Source organism: Amblyraja radiata, chromosome 1 (assembly GCF_010909765.2).
Source record: "Amblyraja radiata isolate CabotCenter1 chromosome 1, sAmbRad1.1.pri, whole genome shotgun sequence".
Lineage (NCBI taxonomy): Eukaryota > Metazoa > Chordata > Chondrichthyes > Rajiformes > Rajidae > Amblyraja > Amblyraja radiata.
Window position 1 is genome coordinate 27,107,428 of NC_045956.1, and position 19,968 is coordinate 27,127,395.

Genomic DNA, 19,968 nt, shown 5'->3' on the forward strand with positions numbered 1-19,968 from the left:
ACGTCTCATACCCTCAAAGTTACCTTTCTTTAAGTTCAGGACCCTTGTTTCTGAATTAACAATGTCACTCTCCATCCTAATGAAGAACTCAACCATATTATGGTCACTCTTGCCCAAGAGGCCACGCACAACAAGACTGCTAACTAACCCTTCCTCATTACTCAATACCCAGTCTAGAATAGCCTGCTCTCTCATTGGTTCCTCTACATGTTGGTTTAGAAAACTATCCCGCATACATTCCAAGAAATCCTTTTCCTCAGCACCCTTGCCAATTTGATTCACCCAATCTATATGTAGATTGAAGTCACCCATTATAACTGTTTTACCTTTGTTGCACGCATTTCTAATTTCCTGTTTGATGCCACAGGGAAGTGAGCAATCTTTGACATTCTCAATTGGGCAATTTTCCATGAAGAGTTATGATCCATGTATATTCCTCTCTCTGAAGCCCCGTTTCCAGCACTGGTTAATGTAAGTAGTCAGTGAACCTTGGAAACTCTTGCTGGCGGCATGGAGTTTAAGATGGACATTGTTGTAATGCCTGGACTTTCTGTGGGGCTGACTGAGAAGGGGTGAACAAACAGGACAACCACCACTGCCCACTCCTCCCCACAACATCACCTCCAACTGATCAAGGATACGGCTCCACAGTAGGTGTTGCAAGAATAATCAGCAAGCAAAGGCAGTTAAGAGGTTTATGACATATCCCCCAAATAAATGAGAGGAGGGTCATCTGAACTGGGAAAATGCTTTAACTGTGACAAGATCAGAAATATAGCCTGAAATTATACGACAAACAAGTATTATAAACTGTGTAGGAAGGAACTGCACATTCTAGTTTGCAGCAAAGATAGACACAAAATGCTGGAGTAACTCAGTCGGTCTTAGTTTAGTTTAGTTTAGAGATACAGCGCGGAAACAGGCCCTTCGGCCCACCGAGTCCGCACCGAGCAGTGATCCCCGCACATTAACACTATCCTATAAACACTAGGGACAATTTACACTTATACCAATTAAATTACAAACCTATAGGTCTTCGGAGTGTGGGAGGAAACCGAAGATCTTGGAGAAAATCCACGCAATCACGGGGAGAACGTACAAACTCCGTACAGGCAGCACCCATAGTCAGGATCGAACCCGGGTCTTCGCTGCTGCAAGCGCTGTTAGGCAGCACCTCTACCGCTGCACCACCGTGCCACCCACAGTTAGGCAACACCTCTGGAGAAAAGGAATAGGTGACATTTTGGGTCGAGACCCTCCCTCAAACCGAGAGTCTGAATTCATAAACTATTGTAAACTGTTTTCTATTAAAATATCAGAGATTAGAAAATAAGAAAGCTTACAGGCTTCAAGACTATTGGTTGATGGACTAATAGAGGGGGGAGAGAGGAGCGGTAGAGAGGGGGAGAGAGGGAAAAGGACATTAGGGGTTTCAATCTTTGTTGGGAGAAGATTTGAATTAATTCCAGGCTCTGTCTAAATTAATTACATATCAGGATTTGGCCAAGAAAGAAAAACATGTCTTATTTAATGTGAAAGTTACAGTATCTTTCATTGTTTTGCGAGGTAGTGCCTTTATGCATGGGGGTTAATGTGAGAACTGTGTATGACATCTGGCCTGTTTCAGGCATTGCTCTTTGCTTTCCTTTATTTTCCTGTTGTTTTAAAAGATCGTATTTTAATTAATAACGTTTGGCATCTGATGAAATAAGGACCATATTTCCACAAAGGCCATGTGCAATTCCAGTCGGCCCCACGAGTCATGTCGGAACCTCTAAATGCAGGTTCGTGATTCACACACATTAAAAAAAACTGGCAACAATCCACTAACCTAATTTGGTATTTGAGAGGATTTTGTTGACCTCATTAATTCTGACAAGGGGAAAGGTTGTTTAAATCGGTGGAAGTGACAGAAAATAAATTGTTTCCTCCAGGGACAAATGAACCCTTTGCCTAATCACTGCCACAATGAATCTAGTTTGTTTCACTGAACACATAGGAGAACATTAGAGGGATGAGGGGGGGAAAACCTCATTGAAACTTTCCGAATAGGGAAGTTAGGTGTGGATGTGGAGAGGATGTTTCCACTGGTGGGAGAGTCTAGGCCTAGAGGTCATAGCCTCAGAATTGAAGGATGTTCCTTTAGGAAGGAGATGAGGGGGAATTTTTCTAGTCAGAAGTGGTGAATCTGTGGAATTTTTTGCCACAGAAGGCTGTGGAGGCCAAGACAATGGACATTTTTAAGGCAGAGATAGATTCTTAAGGCAGAGGTAAGGCAGAGATAGATTAGTGCGGGTGTCATGGGTTATGGGGAGAAGGTGGCAGAACTGGGTTAGGAGGGAGAGATAGATCAGCCATGGTTGAATGGTGGAGTAGACTTGATGGGCCGAATGGCCTAATTCTGCACCTTATGATCACTTATGAACATAGGCAGGCACAGAGATGAAAGTCCTACAAAAAGAACATAAAGAGCTGGGTGGAAAGTTAAAAGACAGGGCCTTCAGGGTTGTAATGTCAGGATTATTGTCTGCACCATTTGCTAGCGAGGCAAGAAAGAGAAATATAATACAGGTGAATGTGCGGCTAAGGTGCTGGTACAGGGGCACGGCTTCAGGTACGTGGAACATTCACGTCGTTTCTGGGGAAGGAGGGATAAATTAAAAAATAATGGATTGCACTTAAACTGAAGGAGCTCCAATGTCCTTGCAGGAAGGTTTACTAGGAAACAGTGATAACTGATAAAATCAATACTCCAGCCTTTTGTGTCTATCTTTGGTCTAAACCAGCATCTGCAGTTCCTTCTAGCACAACAATCAATAGAGCATTGACTATTGTCCATCGTGAAACTGGTTTTGAAATTGTCAGACAGATTATAATCTTTGAAACAAGCTTAATGCCAAAATGGCAGATTTTTGATGTTAGTAGTTGAAGCCTAAAGGGCCTGTCCCACTAACGCGACCTTTCAGTGACTGTCTTCGACCTTCAAGCTCGAGGACACTAGCCTGAAAAACCTCGAGCTGGATCGACCGTCAGCGATGAAACCGTGAGCCAGATCGACCGTCTGCACACGCACACACACACACACACACACACACACACACACACACACACACACACACACACACACACACACACAAACACACACACACACACACACACACACACACACCACACACACACACACACACACACACACACACACACACACACACACACACACACACACACAAACACACACACACAAACACACACACACACACACACACACACACACACACACACACACACACACACACACACACACACACACAAACACACACACACACACACACACAAACACACACACAAACATACACACACAAACACACACACACACACATACACACACAAACACATTGCAAAGGCAAGGGCCAGGGAAAATGGGGGAGCGCCATCTGAAATTCACACCCACAATGAACAGGAAGGTAAAAGATGGCTGGCACAGTTACGGTAAGACCTTTAGAGAGTGCGGAGAAGGGGGGGGGGAGAGAAGGGGGAGAGAAGGGGGAGAGAAGGGGGAGAGAAGGGGGGAGAGAAGGGGGGAGAGAAGGGGGGGAGAAGGGGGGAGAAGGGGGGGAGACACTTTTAAGAAGCCAGCCAACTTTTAATAAAGTTTAGCAGGCATTTAACATTACCGGTCGGTTTACTTACCTTTTTTTTCTCAAAGAGCTTTACCTTCGAATACCCTCGATTACCTTCGACTTCCTTTGACTGCCTACGACTAACATTTACTACCGACAACGGCCTACCTCGACTAAACCAACGAGTAAAAAAATATCAATTTTCTCCATGGCGACCTTTTTTTACTCGCGGGCATTTTTCTGCTTGCTGAAAAAAACGCTGCGAACTAACTGAGGCCTCGAGTACGCGGGGACTACACTCGAGCATGAAGAAGAGTTACAAAGACCTCCTAGGACCTCATGTCGACCATGCTGTGGGTATGAGTCGAGGGAAAACGCTTCTAAAGTCGCGAATTAGGTCCCCGCAGTGGGACAGCCCCTTAATGCATTGCGATGAGTATGTATCGGGTGGATACATAAAATGGAACAGTAAAATTGAATTCATCAATTTTTCTGAAGAGTGATTGTGATTTTCTTTGTTTACATACGTTATTTATAGCATTGAAATAAAGAATTAAAGAAGCAAGCATGTGACCTGGATATGGTTAATTGTTCTAAGGTTAATGGTTAATGGTGAGAACTCAATAAAGATATTTTATTTAAAATAAATAAAATTATTTTACCTCTATAGGGTGAAACGACTTGACGACAAACAGACTTACATTGTTGAAATTCTCAGTTCAGATTCGGTTTTGCTTTGCTTTGTTTTTTTAATCTATTTTATTTTTATGCGTATTTTATTATTATCAATTTTTCTCTTTTTTTTCCTTTCTTTAGTTAGGGGTTTTTTGTTTTTTTTTCCTTTTTTTCTTTTTCTTTTTGTCTTTTTACCTTTGTGTTTTTTTTTAATATTTATAAGTTTCCTTTTAAAGATTTAACTATATTTACATAGAGACCGGGAGGTCTATAACATTGTGTATTTTGACTGGTCTCATGTTAGGTTATACCTGTTATTAATGTAATCCTGATCCCTATGTATCAATACCATTGTTTTGTTTATCATTATTCTTTTTGCTCTGTTTTTTTATGTTTTATTTTTGCTTTTTTTTGCTGAAAAAAACCCAATAAAAAGATTTTAAAAGAAAGATATTTTGTTCACAATGTGAGGTGCTTTGCATGCAGCATCATTATTGAATGTCAAGTTGTAGATTAGTAGACCAGAATATAGAAAGGTTGAGGAATTTACTATCTATTATAATAATGATTAAGATATTGTGATCAGGAAGCAATTATGTAGGAAAAGAACAGGAAGATGACGGACTGGACAGGAAACATCAGGATAACTGCCCAGGGTGGCACGGTGGCGCAGCAGTAGAGTTCCTACCTTGCAGCGCCAGAGACCAGGGTTCGATCCTGACTCAGGGTGCTGTCTGAATGGAGTTTGTACATTCTCCCTGTGATTGTGTGGGTTTTCTCCGGGTGCGTCGGTTTCCTCCCGCATTCCAACGACATACAGGTTTGCAGGTTAATGGTCTTTGGTAAAAATTGCAAATTGACCCTGGTGTGTGTGGAGTGATCGATCGCTGGTCGGCGTGGACTCGGTGGGACAAGGGGCCTGTTTCCGCGCTGCATCTCGAAAGTCTAAATGTTAGTAGATAGATAGTTCTTGGTATGGATAAACCTTTGATAATCTTTACTAAAGTTAAGAAAATTAAAATGAGAAATATGGATCAAATTAATGACTATCACAGTCCAACACCAATTATTACCTGGATGTGAAATGTTATGCCAAGATGATGTCAAGTTAACTTTATCCAAATTAGGAACCTTTTGATATCGTAATATATCTGAGGTCAGAGTTAATGGCAAATAACAGAATACTTTATCCTCAGAGTGGGAAATGTTGTTCTTCTTTGAAGAACAAATTTCCAACATTTGAAGATTGTTTCTTCAAAGAAATAATCTTCTTTGATCATTTATTCTGCCAATATTTGCACACAAAAAAAAGGAATTTTGATTAAGGTTAGAGAATTGTGTAGCTAATATGTAAACCATTTGCATGCTGGAGATCCTATCAGGTGCCAATGGGATCTTTGGTTTAGTAATGAACTAAATGAAAGGGTGGAGGTATAAACAACTTTACTAAAGTGACCTTTATGTACAGTAAATGTTAATGTAATAAGTTTCCTGTTTGTTCGTTAGTAACATCGTGAATAATGACATCTGCAAAATGTCTGCTTGCTCATTTTGTCTTGTCTGAGAACCATTTCAGCCCGACAATTCGACAATAATTGCAAATAATCACTACAAATTCTAACCTGTGTTATTGCAGCCTGGGGAACTAGTGCACACAAGACATGATAACCATAGATGCAGCAGGTAGCTCCATCCAATGCGCCACCATTTGAAATTACAGTACAAATTTACAGAGTTTTCACAAGCCACGATGTGGAACACACTCTTCAAATCATTCTGAACACTTTTGGCTGAAGGTGAAACTAAATAAGTCCAGTTAATGCAACACATCACCTTTGGAACTCATTTGGGCACTTTCCATCTTACAAGCAAAAGTCTCCCTCCTAAGGTTTTGCAACAAAGTGAAATCCAGACTGAGAAAATCAGAAAGTTTAGTTTTAATTTAGTTTAGTTTAGAGATACAGCACGGTAACAGGCCCTTCGTCCCACCGGGTCCACACCAACCAGTGATCCCCGCACATTAACACAGGCCTGCACACACTAGGGACAATTTATACCAAGTTTACAAACCCAAGCCAATTAACCTACATACCTGTACGTCTTTGGAGTGGGTGAGTAAACCGAAGATCTCGGAGAAAACCCACGCAGGCCACGGGGAGAACGTACAAATTCCATACAGACAGCACCAGGAGTCGGGATCGAAGCTGGGTCTCTGGCGCTGCAATCGCTGTAAGGCAGCAACTCTACCGCTGCGCCACCGTGCTGCTGCGCCACCGTTTACTTTAGTTAACATGGATGAATGGTGTATTTTGTTATCACTATGGTGCATTATTGGACTTTCTTTTGAAGTACATATTTGTATTTCTTTTTTCAGGTGAATATTCAAAGCATGCCCAGTATCTCAGGTGGCAATAAAGAGAGCAGCTATTGTTTTCACAGTTCCAAGCAGCGACTCTGTATAACCAATCGCAGTTTATAGTGCCCAGGCCCAGTCTAGTACTGTGTTCACTGATGCCCAATCTCCATCTGGTATCTGCTCCCAGGCCAATTTTGGTCCTTGAGTTTCTGGTCAAGCCAGATACCAGGCAGATACCATCTACAGTCAAGTACCACTCCAAGCCTAAAGGGCCTGTCCCACTTACGCAATTTTTTCGGTGACTTGCTGGCACCCGTCATAGTCACAGCAGGTTGCCGAACATTTTCAACATGTTGAAAATCCAGCGGTGACCAGAAAAAGGTACGACTCTTTGGGCGACTACTCACCACCAAACAGGCGTCACACTGCATCGTATCTTTTTCTGGTCACCGCTGGATTTTCAACATGTTGGAAAATTTTCGGCAACCTGCTGCGACTATGACGGGTGCCGGCAAGTCGCCGAAAAAATTGCGTAAGTGAGACAGGCCCTTAACCCTCCTGCTCACCACATGGCACAGGACCTCCAGATTCCACAGATGGAGTTGGGGCTGGCCCAGAGATTCTTGACCCTAGTCCTATTCCCACAGCTTCTCCTGGTCGCATGAAGAATTAACGTCCTATGTCAAAATCACATAGGGCAACTGTTTTTTCTTATATGTGTAGGAAGCAACTACAGATGCTGGTTTAAACCGAAGATAAACACAAAATGCTGGAGTAACTCAGCAGGACAGGCAGCATTTCTGGAGAAAAGGAATAGGTGACGATTTGGGTCGAGACCCTTCTTCAGACTCCTGAAGTAGTCCCAGGTTTCGGGTTCTTCAGGAGTCTGAAGAAGGGTCTCGACCCAAAATGTCACCTATTCCGTTTCTCTAGAGATGCTGTCTGACCCGATGAGTTACTCCAGCATTTTGAGTCTATCTTTAGTTTTTCTTCAGAAATACATGAAATCCCATATCATTCATGAATGTCCTCGAAAGGGAAAATAATGTTTCAGATCAACGAGCTTTCATCGATACCTGATTAGATTAAATATTATAATCTGCAATGCTAACATTCATTGCTGTAATGAGTCCAGTTAGTCCATTAACTGTGGAAAGCAGATGGAACCTTTTTTGATTTGTGCCATGGGGTCAAGGAAAGAGCGTTCACGTCTCGGCCCTGTTTCCACCAATCTTTCCACCACCTTCTTGTGCACAAGAAGCACAAGAAGCGACAAGACAGACACCATTATACAGATGCTGAGAAGTGTGTTCAGCTCTGGCTGAACAATTTCTAATCTTGTGTGTGGACTCGATAAGAAGAAGAATATTTGTGCCATTTATCAGATACTGAAAGCTCTCAGTTTATCTGTGTCTCCACGCTGAAGCTGTGATTTCAGTGTGGATTTGAGGCAGAAGACAAAGGAGTAGAATTCGAGTGTTCTCATTGCCCACCTTATTTCTGCCCACCTATTTTCTATTGTTTAGATTAGTTTAGTTTAGATTTGCGATACAGCACGGAAACAGGCCCTCACCAGGTCTGCACCGACCAGCGATTATTAACACTATCCTACACACACTGGGGACAATTTACAATTTTACAAAGCCAATTAACTTACAAACCTGTACGTCTTTGGAGTGTGGGATGACACTTGGGCACCCGGAGAAATCCTTCACAGGTCACAGGGGATACGTACAAACTCCGTACAGACAGCACCCGTGGTCAGGATCGAACCCGGGTCTCCGGCGCTGTAAGGCAGCAACTCTACCGTTACGCCACCGTGCCGCCCTATGATGGCGAAAATGGGGATGAATATTTCTTGCTTCATTTTCCATATGTGTGCGGGTTCATATGGGAGGGCAAGCTTACATCACATTGGAAACGCTATCAGTTCCACCTCCGTCATTAAAATTACTTGTCCAATATGAAGCCGTGAATGGAGCAAGCCACGGGGCAGCTCGAAACGCTGGTTTCTTCCCAGCAATTTTGAATCAGTGAAACAGTGGGCGGGAAAATGAAACTTTGAGCAGACATCAGCCACCTTTACTAATCCGACACATCAAACTGAGATGTCTAAAACTAGAGCATTCTTAGTATGCCTGACAAGAATATTACTAAACTACATCTAAACAAATTTATCATTGCGCCACTGAATAAGGCATGACAAGTCATCATGAGTCACTATGACCATAGGTTGGTTTGAAGGGAGAGGTGAAGAGAATGTCCTTAAGAGGTTATGAGAGGAAAACAGGGGAAACGGTGATGGCGACACAGTGGTGCAGCGGTAGAGTTGTTGCCTTACAGCGCTTAAACGCCGGAGAAGTGGGTTCAATCCCGGCAATGGGTGCTGTCTGTACAGAGTTTGCATGTTCTTCGGCTTCCTCCCACACTCCAAAGAAGTACAGGTTTGACTGTTAATTGGCTTGGTATAAGTGTAAATAGCCCCTAATGTGTGCAGGATAGTGTTAATGTGCGGGGATCACTGGTCACTTTGGTGGGCCGAAGAGCCTGTTTCCATTCTGTATCTCTAAACTAAACTAAATTACACTAAACAGAAAGAAATCTCTTCTGTTAGATTCCTACTTCATTTTCCAGGCTGTAGATAATCCACCCAATTGCCATTGTAGTGGATTATTGATTATTGATTATTTCAATATTATCCACATGCTTTACTCTGGCAATGAATGCTACATGCTGTGGAGTTATAACTGTCCCGAAGCACAAATGTGCCGAGACAAGAAATTGAGGGAAAATCTCCCGGTTGCTCAGCACTTTAACTCCCACACTGACCTTTCTGTCCTGGGCCTCCTCAATTGTCCAAAGTGAGGCCCAACGCAAAATGGAGGAACAGCATCTCATATTTTGCTTGGGCAGCTTACACCCCAGCGGTATGAATATTGACTTCTCTAACTTCAAATAGCCCTTGCTTTCCCTCTCTCTCCATCCCTTCCCCCTTCCCAATTCTCCCCCAGTCTTACTGTCTCCGACTGCATTCTATCTATGTCCCGTCCCCTCCCCTGACATCAGTCTGAAGAAAGGTCTCAACCCGAAACGTCACCCATTCCTTCTCTCCAGAGATGCTGCCTGTCCGCTGAGTTACTCCAGCATTTTGTGTCTATATGGGACCACAGGCACAGATTATAAGTGAGGAGCGGGAATACCTCCCACAAATCCCCAAATTGGTTTGTTGGGAGCACCTGGAAATTCATTGTAATCAAATGTTGGTCAAGTTGAGTAGTGTCACAAAAGGCCTTCCCTTCCAATGAGAACAATGGAAACATTCCAACTTAGCTGCGTGGCCCACAATCCACTTTCGATTAGACCAGGCTGGTGGAGAGGTCAAAATTTCTTCTCCACTCGAGCCTCCAAATATAATGATGGATTGGATCTTATTGACACCATCAGGATTAAACCTTGAATGTCGAGAAGTATCTGCCATGTAAAACAGAGCTGCTTCACATCAGGACAAGATGGAAAAGGAGAAAGTGCCTGCCCTTCCTTACAATGCCCACCTTCCCAATTTCCCATTGGTGTCAAGGTCAGATAGCACCGTAGAGCGTATTTTATCAGGATGCATCACAGCTTGGTTTGGGAACAGCTCCATTCAAGACCACAAGAAATTGCAGCAAATTGTGGAAGCAGCCCAGACCATCACACAAACCAACCTCCCTTTTATTGACTCCATTTATACCTCACACTGCCTTGGCAAGGCCAGCAGCACAATCAAGGATGAGTCGCACCATGGCCACTCCCTCTTCTCCCCTCTCCCATCGGGCAAAAGGTACAGAAGTGTGAAAACGCACACCTCCAGATTCATGGACAGTCTATTCCCAGCTGTTATCAGGCAAGTCAATCATCCTACCAAAACCAGAGAGCAGTGCTGAACTACTGCCTCTCTCTTTGATGACCCTTGGACTATTCTTGATCGGACTGTGCTGGCTTTACCTTGCATTAAACATTATTCCCTTATCATGTATTGTCTTTCTGCTGACTGGTTAGCACGCAACAAAAGCTTACTTTCTCCTCCTCTTCTCAGCTCTCCCACAGCCCTCTGGCTCCACCTCTTCCTTTCTTCCTCCCGCCCCCCCCCCCCCCCCCCCCCCACCCACCTTCACATCAGTCTGAAGAAGGGTTTCGACCCGAAACGTTGCCTATTTCCTTCGCTCCAAAGATGCTGAGTTTCCCAGCACTTTTGTTTACCCACACAACAAAAGCTTTTCCCTGTACCTCGGTACACGTGACAATAAACTAAACTGAAACTGAGGTTCAATGAAGACCATAGTTTAAATTTTTTTTTTCAGTTTTAAGCTCATCACTCATTTGAATGATAAAATAATTTGAATGATAACATAAATAGTAGCTCCTTGTAGACATGTTGAACTTGCATCCATTGCACTAGGCCACTGGTTAATTAATATTGGTCAATTAATATATACTAATGTTTCACAAAATGAACGGGTTTTTTTCCATGCCAAAAAAAGTTCTTCCACCATTTTGTGTCTATCTTTGGTTTCACAGAAGGCAGGATAAGAAACCTGAAACATTACTTCTGCCGTGGTTTGCGAATCACGTAGAATCATCGTTTACTGTTGCTAAACCAGCTCCAGAGGATAAGAGGACTCTGCCATTAACGATCGATCATGTATGACATTCAAATTGTTCTCAACAACCGAGAGTTAAATAAAAGCTTACGGTCCGACTATTTTTGAGAGATAGAGAAGCAGCAACGGCTATAATAGACCACGTCACAAAAATGTTTTTTTTGCGGAAAGAAAGATACCTTTTCACTCTACTATAATATCAATAATATGAATGCATGTGATTTGCCTTTCTCTCAATATTTTGGTATCAGGTGACAGTGAACTACATGTTGTTTATATATATGTCAGAATATTCACACTTCCATTGTGGTCATTCTTATTTCTAACGCTTTGCAAACTTCCTGCCATTTCACTGAGATGCACTTTGCAGAGGTTTATAGTAGTTTCTGTCTTCATTATCTCCTAAAAAAACCGTGGACCCAAATCCCAGTTTGTGCAGCACAATACCTGGACATCTATACAGCTTCCTTGCCTGTGCAATGTCTCCTTTACTTAATCGTGCACGTTGGCCAATGGGAGGTCGTATGCCATTTTCATTACGTCCGGGTAGAATGGTATCCAGAAACATTCCTCTGGGAAAAGAAAGAATTGTCACTTGGTATGATCAAATATTGTCAATTTTCTTTACATCCATCAGAGTAAAGGTGTCTGGAGTAAAGGTGTCTGGAGGTTAACGTGTCCCTTTACAAGGCATTTTAAGCATGTGTTCATAGTACATAGTACACCACCAGAGTGTCATCTAGTTAGACTAATTGGTCTGCAGCGAGTTAACTAATCGCAGTTAAAACAGATAAAGGGCCATCTCCTCTGTCACACTAACAAGGGTTCCTGCCCTTCACCATTTAGTTTAGTTTAATGTCGTTTAGAGATACAACGCGGGAACAGGCCCTTCGGCCCACTGGTCCACTGACCAGCGCTTCCCGCATATTAACGCTACCTTGCACACACTAGGGACAATCTTTACATTTCCCAAGCCAATTAACCTACATATCTAGGTACGTCTTTGGAGTGTGGGAGGAAACCAAAGATCTCGGAGAAAACCCACGCAGGTCACGGGGAGAACGTACAAACTCCGCACAGAGAGCACCCGTAGTCGGGATCGAACCCAGGTCTCCGGCACTGCATGCGCTGTAAGGCAGCGACTCTACTGCTGCGCCACCATGCCGCCCCTTTGTTGCCTATGATGCTAGAGGCAACTAGGTGTGGACTTTGGTCGAAGGAATCACCTCCAGTTAAGGAGTGCAGGCCTGCTAATAAATACTGCAGCTTTCACAGTCGAATATTTGCTCCTTAACCAAATCGCTGGAGGGCAGCAAAACCCATGTTTGCATATTAAGGACAGAATTAACCTTTCAGCAAAAGAGTGAAAGGAAAAAAAATAATAGTATATTGAAGTACATTCTGAGAGGCATCTCACCAAATGTTCAGGTACGAACACACCATATTAATGTATAAACAACAGCAGAAACATAAATAAACATTCAGAAAAGAAGTTCACGTGGCTAACAATCAATTTTTTTTTAGACATTGAAGTATCAGTATTAAACAGAACCAGAATAAATTAATTAATTGGATGTCTTTTATTTTCTCATACCATGTAATACTTCAAGGAAATAAATAGCAGATCGATCCTGCAGGACTGATTGAGGTGTATTTAACGAGTCTATGCTGTTGAGGGTGTTTTACAATGGAGCAGTGCAGGGGTCAATACTTTTTATAATGTTCTAGACGTTAATTTTAATGAACAGAAGAAGCTTGGGTGCAGTATATAGTGATCTCATTCTCAAATTCCTTATCAGCATTCCCATCTTGCAAGTTCAGTACTTGGCACATTAAAAAAAATGTATCCTGTCTTTGGCATGTTTGCCATTCTAATGCAAAAGATTGTCCATTAGAAATTTTAAGTGAACAAATACTTTCAGGCATCCTATTGATACCGCGAGTAAATGCAACAAATAAGATTACTCCAATCTAGTTTTGAACTAGGCCGATCTTGAGATCACTGGAACCTGTGCGTGTTTGCTGAATTGTCAACGGAGGCAAAACCCTGTGCCACCAACAGTCACTGAATGACATTCAGAAACACATCTGGCCATCCCAAACTCAGAAGAATAGACAGTAGGTGCAGGACTAGGCCATTCGGCCTTTCGAGCCAGCACCGCCATTCACTGTGATCGTGGCTGATCATCCACAATCAGTACTCCGTTCCTGCCTTCTCCCCATACTCATTGACTCCGCTATCTTTTAGAGCTCTATCTAACTCTCTTTTGAAAGCATCCAGCAAATAGGCCTCCCCTGCCTTCTGAGGCAGAGAATTCCACAGATTCACAACTCTCTGGTGAAAATGTTTTGCCTCATCTCCGGTCTAAATGGCCTACCCCTTATTCTTAAACGGTGGCCCCTGGTTCTGGACTCCCCCAACATCGGGAACATGTTTCCTGCCTCGAGCGTGTTCACAAGAAGCATGAGCAAATGCAGCATTCCCACATCTGCCTGTTGGAAAACAAGTAAAACAGCACAGGCCAGGAGTGTAGACTTGTTGGTAATCACATTTACATCTCTTCTACTCCCATTTCATCAGTTCGAGGCATGTTTTCATATTCCTTAAGGTTTTATCTTAGAAATAGTTTCCTGACTGGGTTGTTTTGTCTGACACCTGAAGGTAACCCACATCTGTCTTTGCTTAAATTATCAATTTTTTTGTTCAAGTTGCTGCATTACAGCGCTTGCAGCGCCGGAAACCAGGTTCGATCCTAACTACGGGTGCTGTCCGTACAGAGTTTGTTCGTTCTCCCCGTGACCTGCGCGGGTTTTCTCCGAGATCTTCGGTTTCTTCACACGCTCCAAAGACGTACAGGTTTGTAGGTTAATTGGCTTGGTATAAGTGTCAATTATCCCCAGTGTGTGTAAGATAGTGCTAATGTGTGGGGACCGCTGGTCGATGTGGACTCGGTGGGCCGAAGGGCCTGTTTCCACACAGTATCTCTAAACTAAACCAAATATCCTAACTACGGGTGCGGAGGTTTTTAGCAAAATCTTTAACCTCTCTCTGTTAACGTGCACTGTCCCTAAATGCTTTAAGACTGCTACCATCGTGCCTGTACCCAAAAAAACATTCATTACGAGCTTGAATTACTATAGACCTGTTGCTCTCACTTCGACCGTGATGAAATGTTTTGAACGGCTGGTCCTGGCCCACATTAAGTCCTCACTCCCACCCACCCTGGATCAGCATCAGTTTGCGTATAGAGCTAATAGGTCAACGGAAGATGCCATCAACACAGCTCTACATTCTGCACTGGCACATCTGGAGCGTCCTGGCTCATATGTGCGGATGTTATTTGTAGATTTTAGTTCTGCATTTAATACTATCATCCCCAGCAGAATGGTGGACACACTGTCTGATCTAGGTGTTAATGCAAACACATGTGGATGGATTAAGGACTTTTTAACAGACCGCCCACAGACTGTCAGGATGGGGTCCAATTACTCCCCAGTCCTGACGCTCAGCACAGGAGCGCCACAAGGATGTGTGCTGAGTCCAATCTTGTATACAATATACACTTACGACTGTATACCAACACACAATACAAACAGGATCATCAAGTTTGCGGACGACACGACTGTGGTGGGACTGATAAACAACGATGACGAGTCTGCCTACAGGGATGAAATCCAAAAACTGACCGTCTGGTGTACCAAAAACAACCTGGAACTAAACCCATCAAAGACAAAAGAACTTGTCGTTGACTTCAGGAGGAAGAGGAGAGAGGAACCTGCTCCCTTATACATCAAAGGAGCATTGGTGGAGAGAGTCAACGACTTTAAGTTCCTGGGAATAAACATCTCCCAGGACCTCAAATGGCAAATGAACACCGTCACTCTCTTGAAGAAGTCTCATCAGCGGCTGTATTTCCTGAGGTCTCTACGGAGAGCTAACGTCTCACAGCCGCTGCTGCTGTCCTTCTATCGATGCGCCGTGGAAAGTATCCTCACCTATGGAATCCTGGTGTGGTTTGCCAGCTGTACTGTGGCTGAGAGGAGGGCGCTGCAGGGAATTATAAAAACTGCGCAGCGCATTACAAACGCTAACCTGCCCTCCTTGGATGACATATACAAGGCCCGATGCTTGCGCAGGGCCATAAATATCAAGAAGGACACATCCCACCCTGCCAACCACCTTTTTACTCTGCTACCCTCTGGGAGGCGACTCAGGTCTCTGCAGGCTCGCACCGGTAGACTAAAAAATAGTTTCTTACCCATGTGCGGTAAAAGAGCTTAACTCCAATAGTGAACACTGGGAAGCAAGAAGTAACTTCGAGGAATACCGCTAAATTCTTTTAAACTCTTTTAAAAATGTATTTATTATTTTACTATTAACTGTACATGTGTATTGGTTGTCGTGTTGTATTTCTTTTAACGGAGGAGAAGCAAATGGAATTTTGTTGCTCAGTTTTGTGCAATGACAATAAACATATTCTATCTATCTATATGTAAGGGGCAGAAAAAATAATGTCATTATGCAGCTTTCCAATATAAGTAATAGATCCCTAAATCAGCAATAATCCAAGGTAAAGTTTGCTTTGCGTTCTACTAGCTGACTGAATTTAAAAGTCAAAGAAGTGCAACCTTAGACTCCAACCTTGAGAAGGTGTTCCTAGCATAGTGCATGATACTGTCAAAGTCATATGATTCTCCGAGGGAGTTCACTTCTCCAGGCTCCATCTTGAGGAAGTTGTATTCCTGGCCTGCATGAAGTAAGAAGAAAAAAAACAATTTTCAGTCATGATCAGCATAACTCTATGGATAACGGTTCAAAATAATCTGCTGAGGCCACCGTAAAGATTTCAAATTTCTACTTTCCCTTTGTTCCATCAGATTATCTTTTGCTTACTGAATTTTTGAAAAGAACAAATAATTTCTACCAAACATTCACACTGTTCCTTATCTAAGTGCAACTCTGCACAAGATACAACACTTTAATTCCATTCATTTCTTTAATTCTATTGATTTTTTTTGTTCTAAGTATAAAATTGCAAGGAGCGTTTGTTCTTTGCTGTGGCATTTGCTGTACAGTAATTGTAAAGGGCCTAATAGTCTCAATGTAAAAAAGGCTGCCACAGCATAGTTGAAATAAATTCACTAATCAGAAGTAATGCTGGAATGTGCAATTTATAGGGCATGGTTTTTTTGGAGGATTGTGATTCTGGTTTGGTTCAGCATCTTTTTTTTCAGTTTTTAATCAATGTTTTGCAAATTGGGGCATCGCTGCATCAACTTTAAAATGGAGTGAAATAAATATTAACAATAACATCTGGTGCACTGGTCTTATTAGATAAATTAAATTTACCAAGTCATCTCCATCTTGTTACTTAACAAAGCGTCTCCACAAACAATGTTACACAAACAAATGCACATTGCATCTTTATCAGTTCTCATTGGTTGAAGCCAAACAATTCAACTCTTAACCATTTCTGAATGACACAAACGTAAGCTATTTGGCAGTGGGTGAGGCAGGCATTGTTTTTTGTCTCAACTATTCCCCTTGAGCCAGTTTTGGCTGCCACCTGGCAAGCGAGCAGCCTGATATTATTTTCCCAAAATAGTTAACCTGTCTGTGGAGGTACAACACAGACTCATAGCTTGTTAGAATAATATTAATGAGGCAGAATGCCCAACTTCAGCCTGACTTTAGATGGACACAAAAGGCCAGAGTAACTCAGCGGGACAGGCAGCATCTCTGGAGAGAAGGAATAGATGACGTTTTGGGTCAAGACGTCGATAAGGATCTCGACCCGAAACGCAACCCATTTCTTCTCTCCAGAGATGCTGCCTGTCCCGCTGAGTTTCTCCAGCATTTTATGTCTATAAAAGGAAATTTAGATTGTTTCATTATTAGCTGAGGAGAAGATGACAAGGAGGCATACAATCAGTAAAATTAATCAAGAGGACAGTGAAACCTGTCGGAGAACAAGGATGGGGGCAGGGACGGAGAGAGAGGGAAAGCAAGGGTTACTTGAAGTTAGAGAAATCAACATTCAAACCGCTGGAGTGTAAGCTGTCCAAGTGAAATATGAGGTGCTGTTCCTCCAATTTGTGTTGAGCCTCAATCTGACAGTGGGGGAGGCCCAGGACAGAAAGGTCAGTGTGGGAATGGGAGGGGGAGTTAAAGTGTTGAGCAACCGGGAGATCACACAGGCCTAGGCGGACTGAGCGAAGGGGTTCAGCGAAACGATCGCCAAGCCTGTGCTTGGTCTCGCCAATATATATAGGAGTCCACACCTGGAACTCTTCGTTTTAAACCAGAATCTGCAATTCCTTCCTGCATTCAGCCTGACTTTCGGTCCTTTGTTAGGCACGTAACTTCAGGCCCTAAAGCACACCAGTGGAACTTCAATCTCCACGTTTCTTTGCAAGCTTACTGTAGTTGAATCATAATGGACTACAGCTGGAGCTATATCCTCAAAGCTATTTCCTATCCTTTAATCTGTGGAGTGTTTGAGCCCTGATATTCCATTCTAAATTATCAATAATTAGTGTATTAAAATAACCAAATATAAATCCATTCTTAATTTTAAAATGGCTAAATAGAAACACAGAAACACAGAAAAATAGGTGCAGGAGTTGGCCATTCGGCCCTTCGAGCCAGAGCCGCCATTCAATATGATCATGGCTGATCATCAAAATTCAGTACCCCGTTCCTGCCTCCTCACCATATCCCTTGATTTTGTTTGAGCTATATCTAACTCTCACTTGAGGGAGTGTAATGGTCCTGAGTCAGCTGATCCTTGAGTCAGCTGACCTTAATGAGAGAGAAGATTTCAAACTACACTGTTGTCTCTGTCAGTTTATTCGACTTACGTTGTGGAAGTTCAAAGCTTGATAATCTTTTTTCATTATTGTTTATATTTACTATCGGGATCTCCAAAGTCCACGAATGATCACAGTCACATTTTCAGCCTTTCATCAGCGGCATAGTGGCAGAGCAGGAGAGTTGCTGGCTCACAGCGCCAGAGACCTGGGTTTGATCCTGACTACGGGTGTTGGCTGCACGGATTTGGTATGTTCTCCCTGTCACTGCTTGGGTTTACTCCGGGTGCTCCGGTTTCCTCCAACGCTCCAAAGATGTACAGGTTTGTAGGTTAGTTGGCATTGGTAAAATTGTACATTGTCCCTAGTGTGTGTAGGAAAGTGTCAGTGTACGGGGATCGCTGGTCGGTGTGGACTCGGTGGGCCGAAGGGCCTGTTTCTGTGCTGTATCTCTAAACTAAACCAAGTTCAAGTTCAAATGTATTTGTTACATGCACCATAAGGTGCAGTGAAATGTAATTTACCATGCAGTGTTACAATTAAAAAAGGACACAATACACAACATAATTCAACACAGACATCCACCACTGCATTCTTCACTGTGGTGGAAGGAAATATAGTTCAGACAATCCTCCTCCTTCCCTTGTTCACCCGTGGTCGGGGCCCTGACCCTCCGTAGTCGCCGCTATGGACGGCCCGATGTTCAAGCCCTCTGGTCGGGATGGTCGGAACGCCGACGTCGGGACAGGTCGAGCACACCCCGCGGCCCGGAGCTCCCAAATCAGCCACCTCCTTACCAGAGACCATGGCTTCCAGACGTTGTAGGCCGCAGGCCGGCGGTCGGAGCTCTTCTCTGGCGACCCCTGGCGAGGGATCGCCCGCTCCACGATGGCAAAGTAAAGCCTGCTCCATTCCTGCCGCCAGAAGCTCCACAGACTGAGGTTCCAAGATGGTGTAGGCTGCAGGCCAGCGGTCGGAGCTCTTCTCCGGTGACCCCCGGCGAGGGATCGCCCGCTCCACGATGGCAAAGTAAAGTCTGCTCCATTCCTGCCGCCAGAAGCTCCACAGACTGAGGTTCCAAGATGGTGTAGGCTGCAGGCCAGCGGTCGGAGCGCTTCTCCGGTGACCCCCGGCAAGGGGGCCCGCGATGTTGCAGTCCCCGCTGCACCGCCGCTGAAGCTCTAGGCCCGCGATGTTGCAGTCCCTGCTGCACCGCCGCTGAACCTCTGGGCCCGACTCTGGGAAAGGCCGCATCAAACCAGCTGTAAGGCCGCGAGGAGGGGGTGAAAAAGCGACAAGGAAGGGCGAAGAAGCGACAAGGAAGGAAGTTGCATCTCCGTCGAGGTAGGTGCCTGAAAACGGTTTCCCCCTATTCCCTCCCCCCACTACCCCCCACACAAGACATACAGAGAAACACAAAAACATAATTTTGGACATACTGAAAAAAACAAAAAGTCAAAACAATGAACCTGCTGCAGGCGAGGCAGCCGACTTGCAGCGCCACCGGAACCCGACTGTCAACTGGCAGACTGAAAGGAACAGCTACTTGTGTACAGTATCAGAGCACCTGAAACCCATATTCTAGAAACAACTGAACATAGACACAAAATGCTGGAGTAACTCAGCGGGACAGGCAGCATCTCTGGAGAGAAGGGATGGGTGATGTTTCGGGTCGAGACTCTTCTTCGCCCTTCTTCTGGAAACAACTTACAACTTCATACAAAATCATTAAAAAAAAACACTATTAAAAATAAGGAACTGCTGAAATCTTGAGATTCGATTCCAAATTGGCACAACGTTGATGAAGATTTTTTAGATGACTCATCCCATGATCCCACAAACACCAGGCCATCATCTCCCAGACTGT

The 19,968-nt window shown here is 43.6% G+C and overlaps 1 protein-coding gene across 3 annotated transcripts in view; it reads right to left on the reverse strand.

The window, feature by feature from the left end:
- Window positions 1-19,968, reverse strand: part of tll1 (tolloid like 1) — a 372,266-nt gene that overhangs the window by 150,207 nt on the left and 202,091 nt on the right. For all 3 annotated transcript variants that reach the window (XM_033019027.1, XM_033019018.1, XM_033019035.1), the window contains 2 exons: window positions 15,934-16,039; window positions 11,739-11,863 (listed from right to left, as the gene is read on the reverse strand). In XM_033019027.1, coding sequence (XP_032874918.1) covers window positions 11,739-11,863; window positions 15,934-16,039 — 231 coding nt within the window. The remainder of the gene's footprint in view (window positions 1-11,738; window positions 11,864-15,933; window positions 16,040-19,968) is intronic.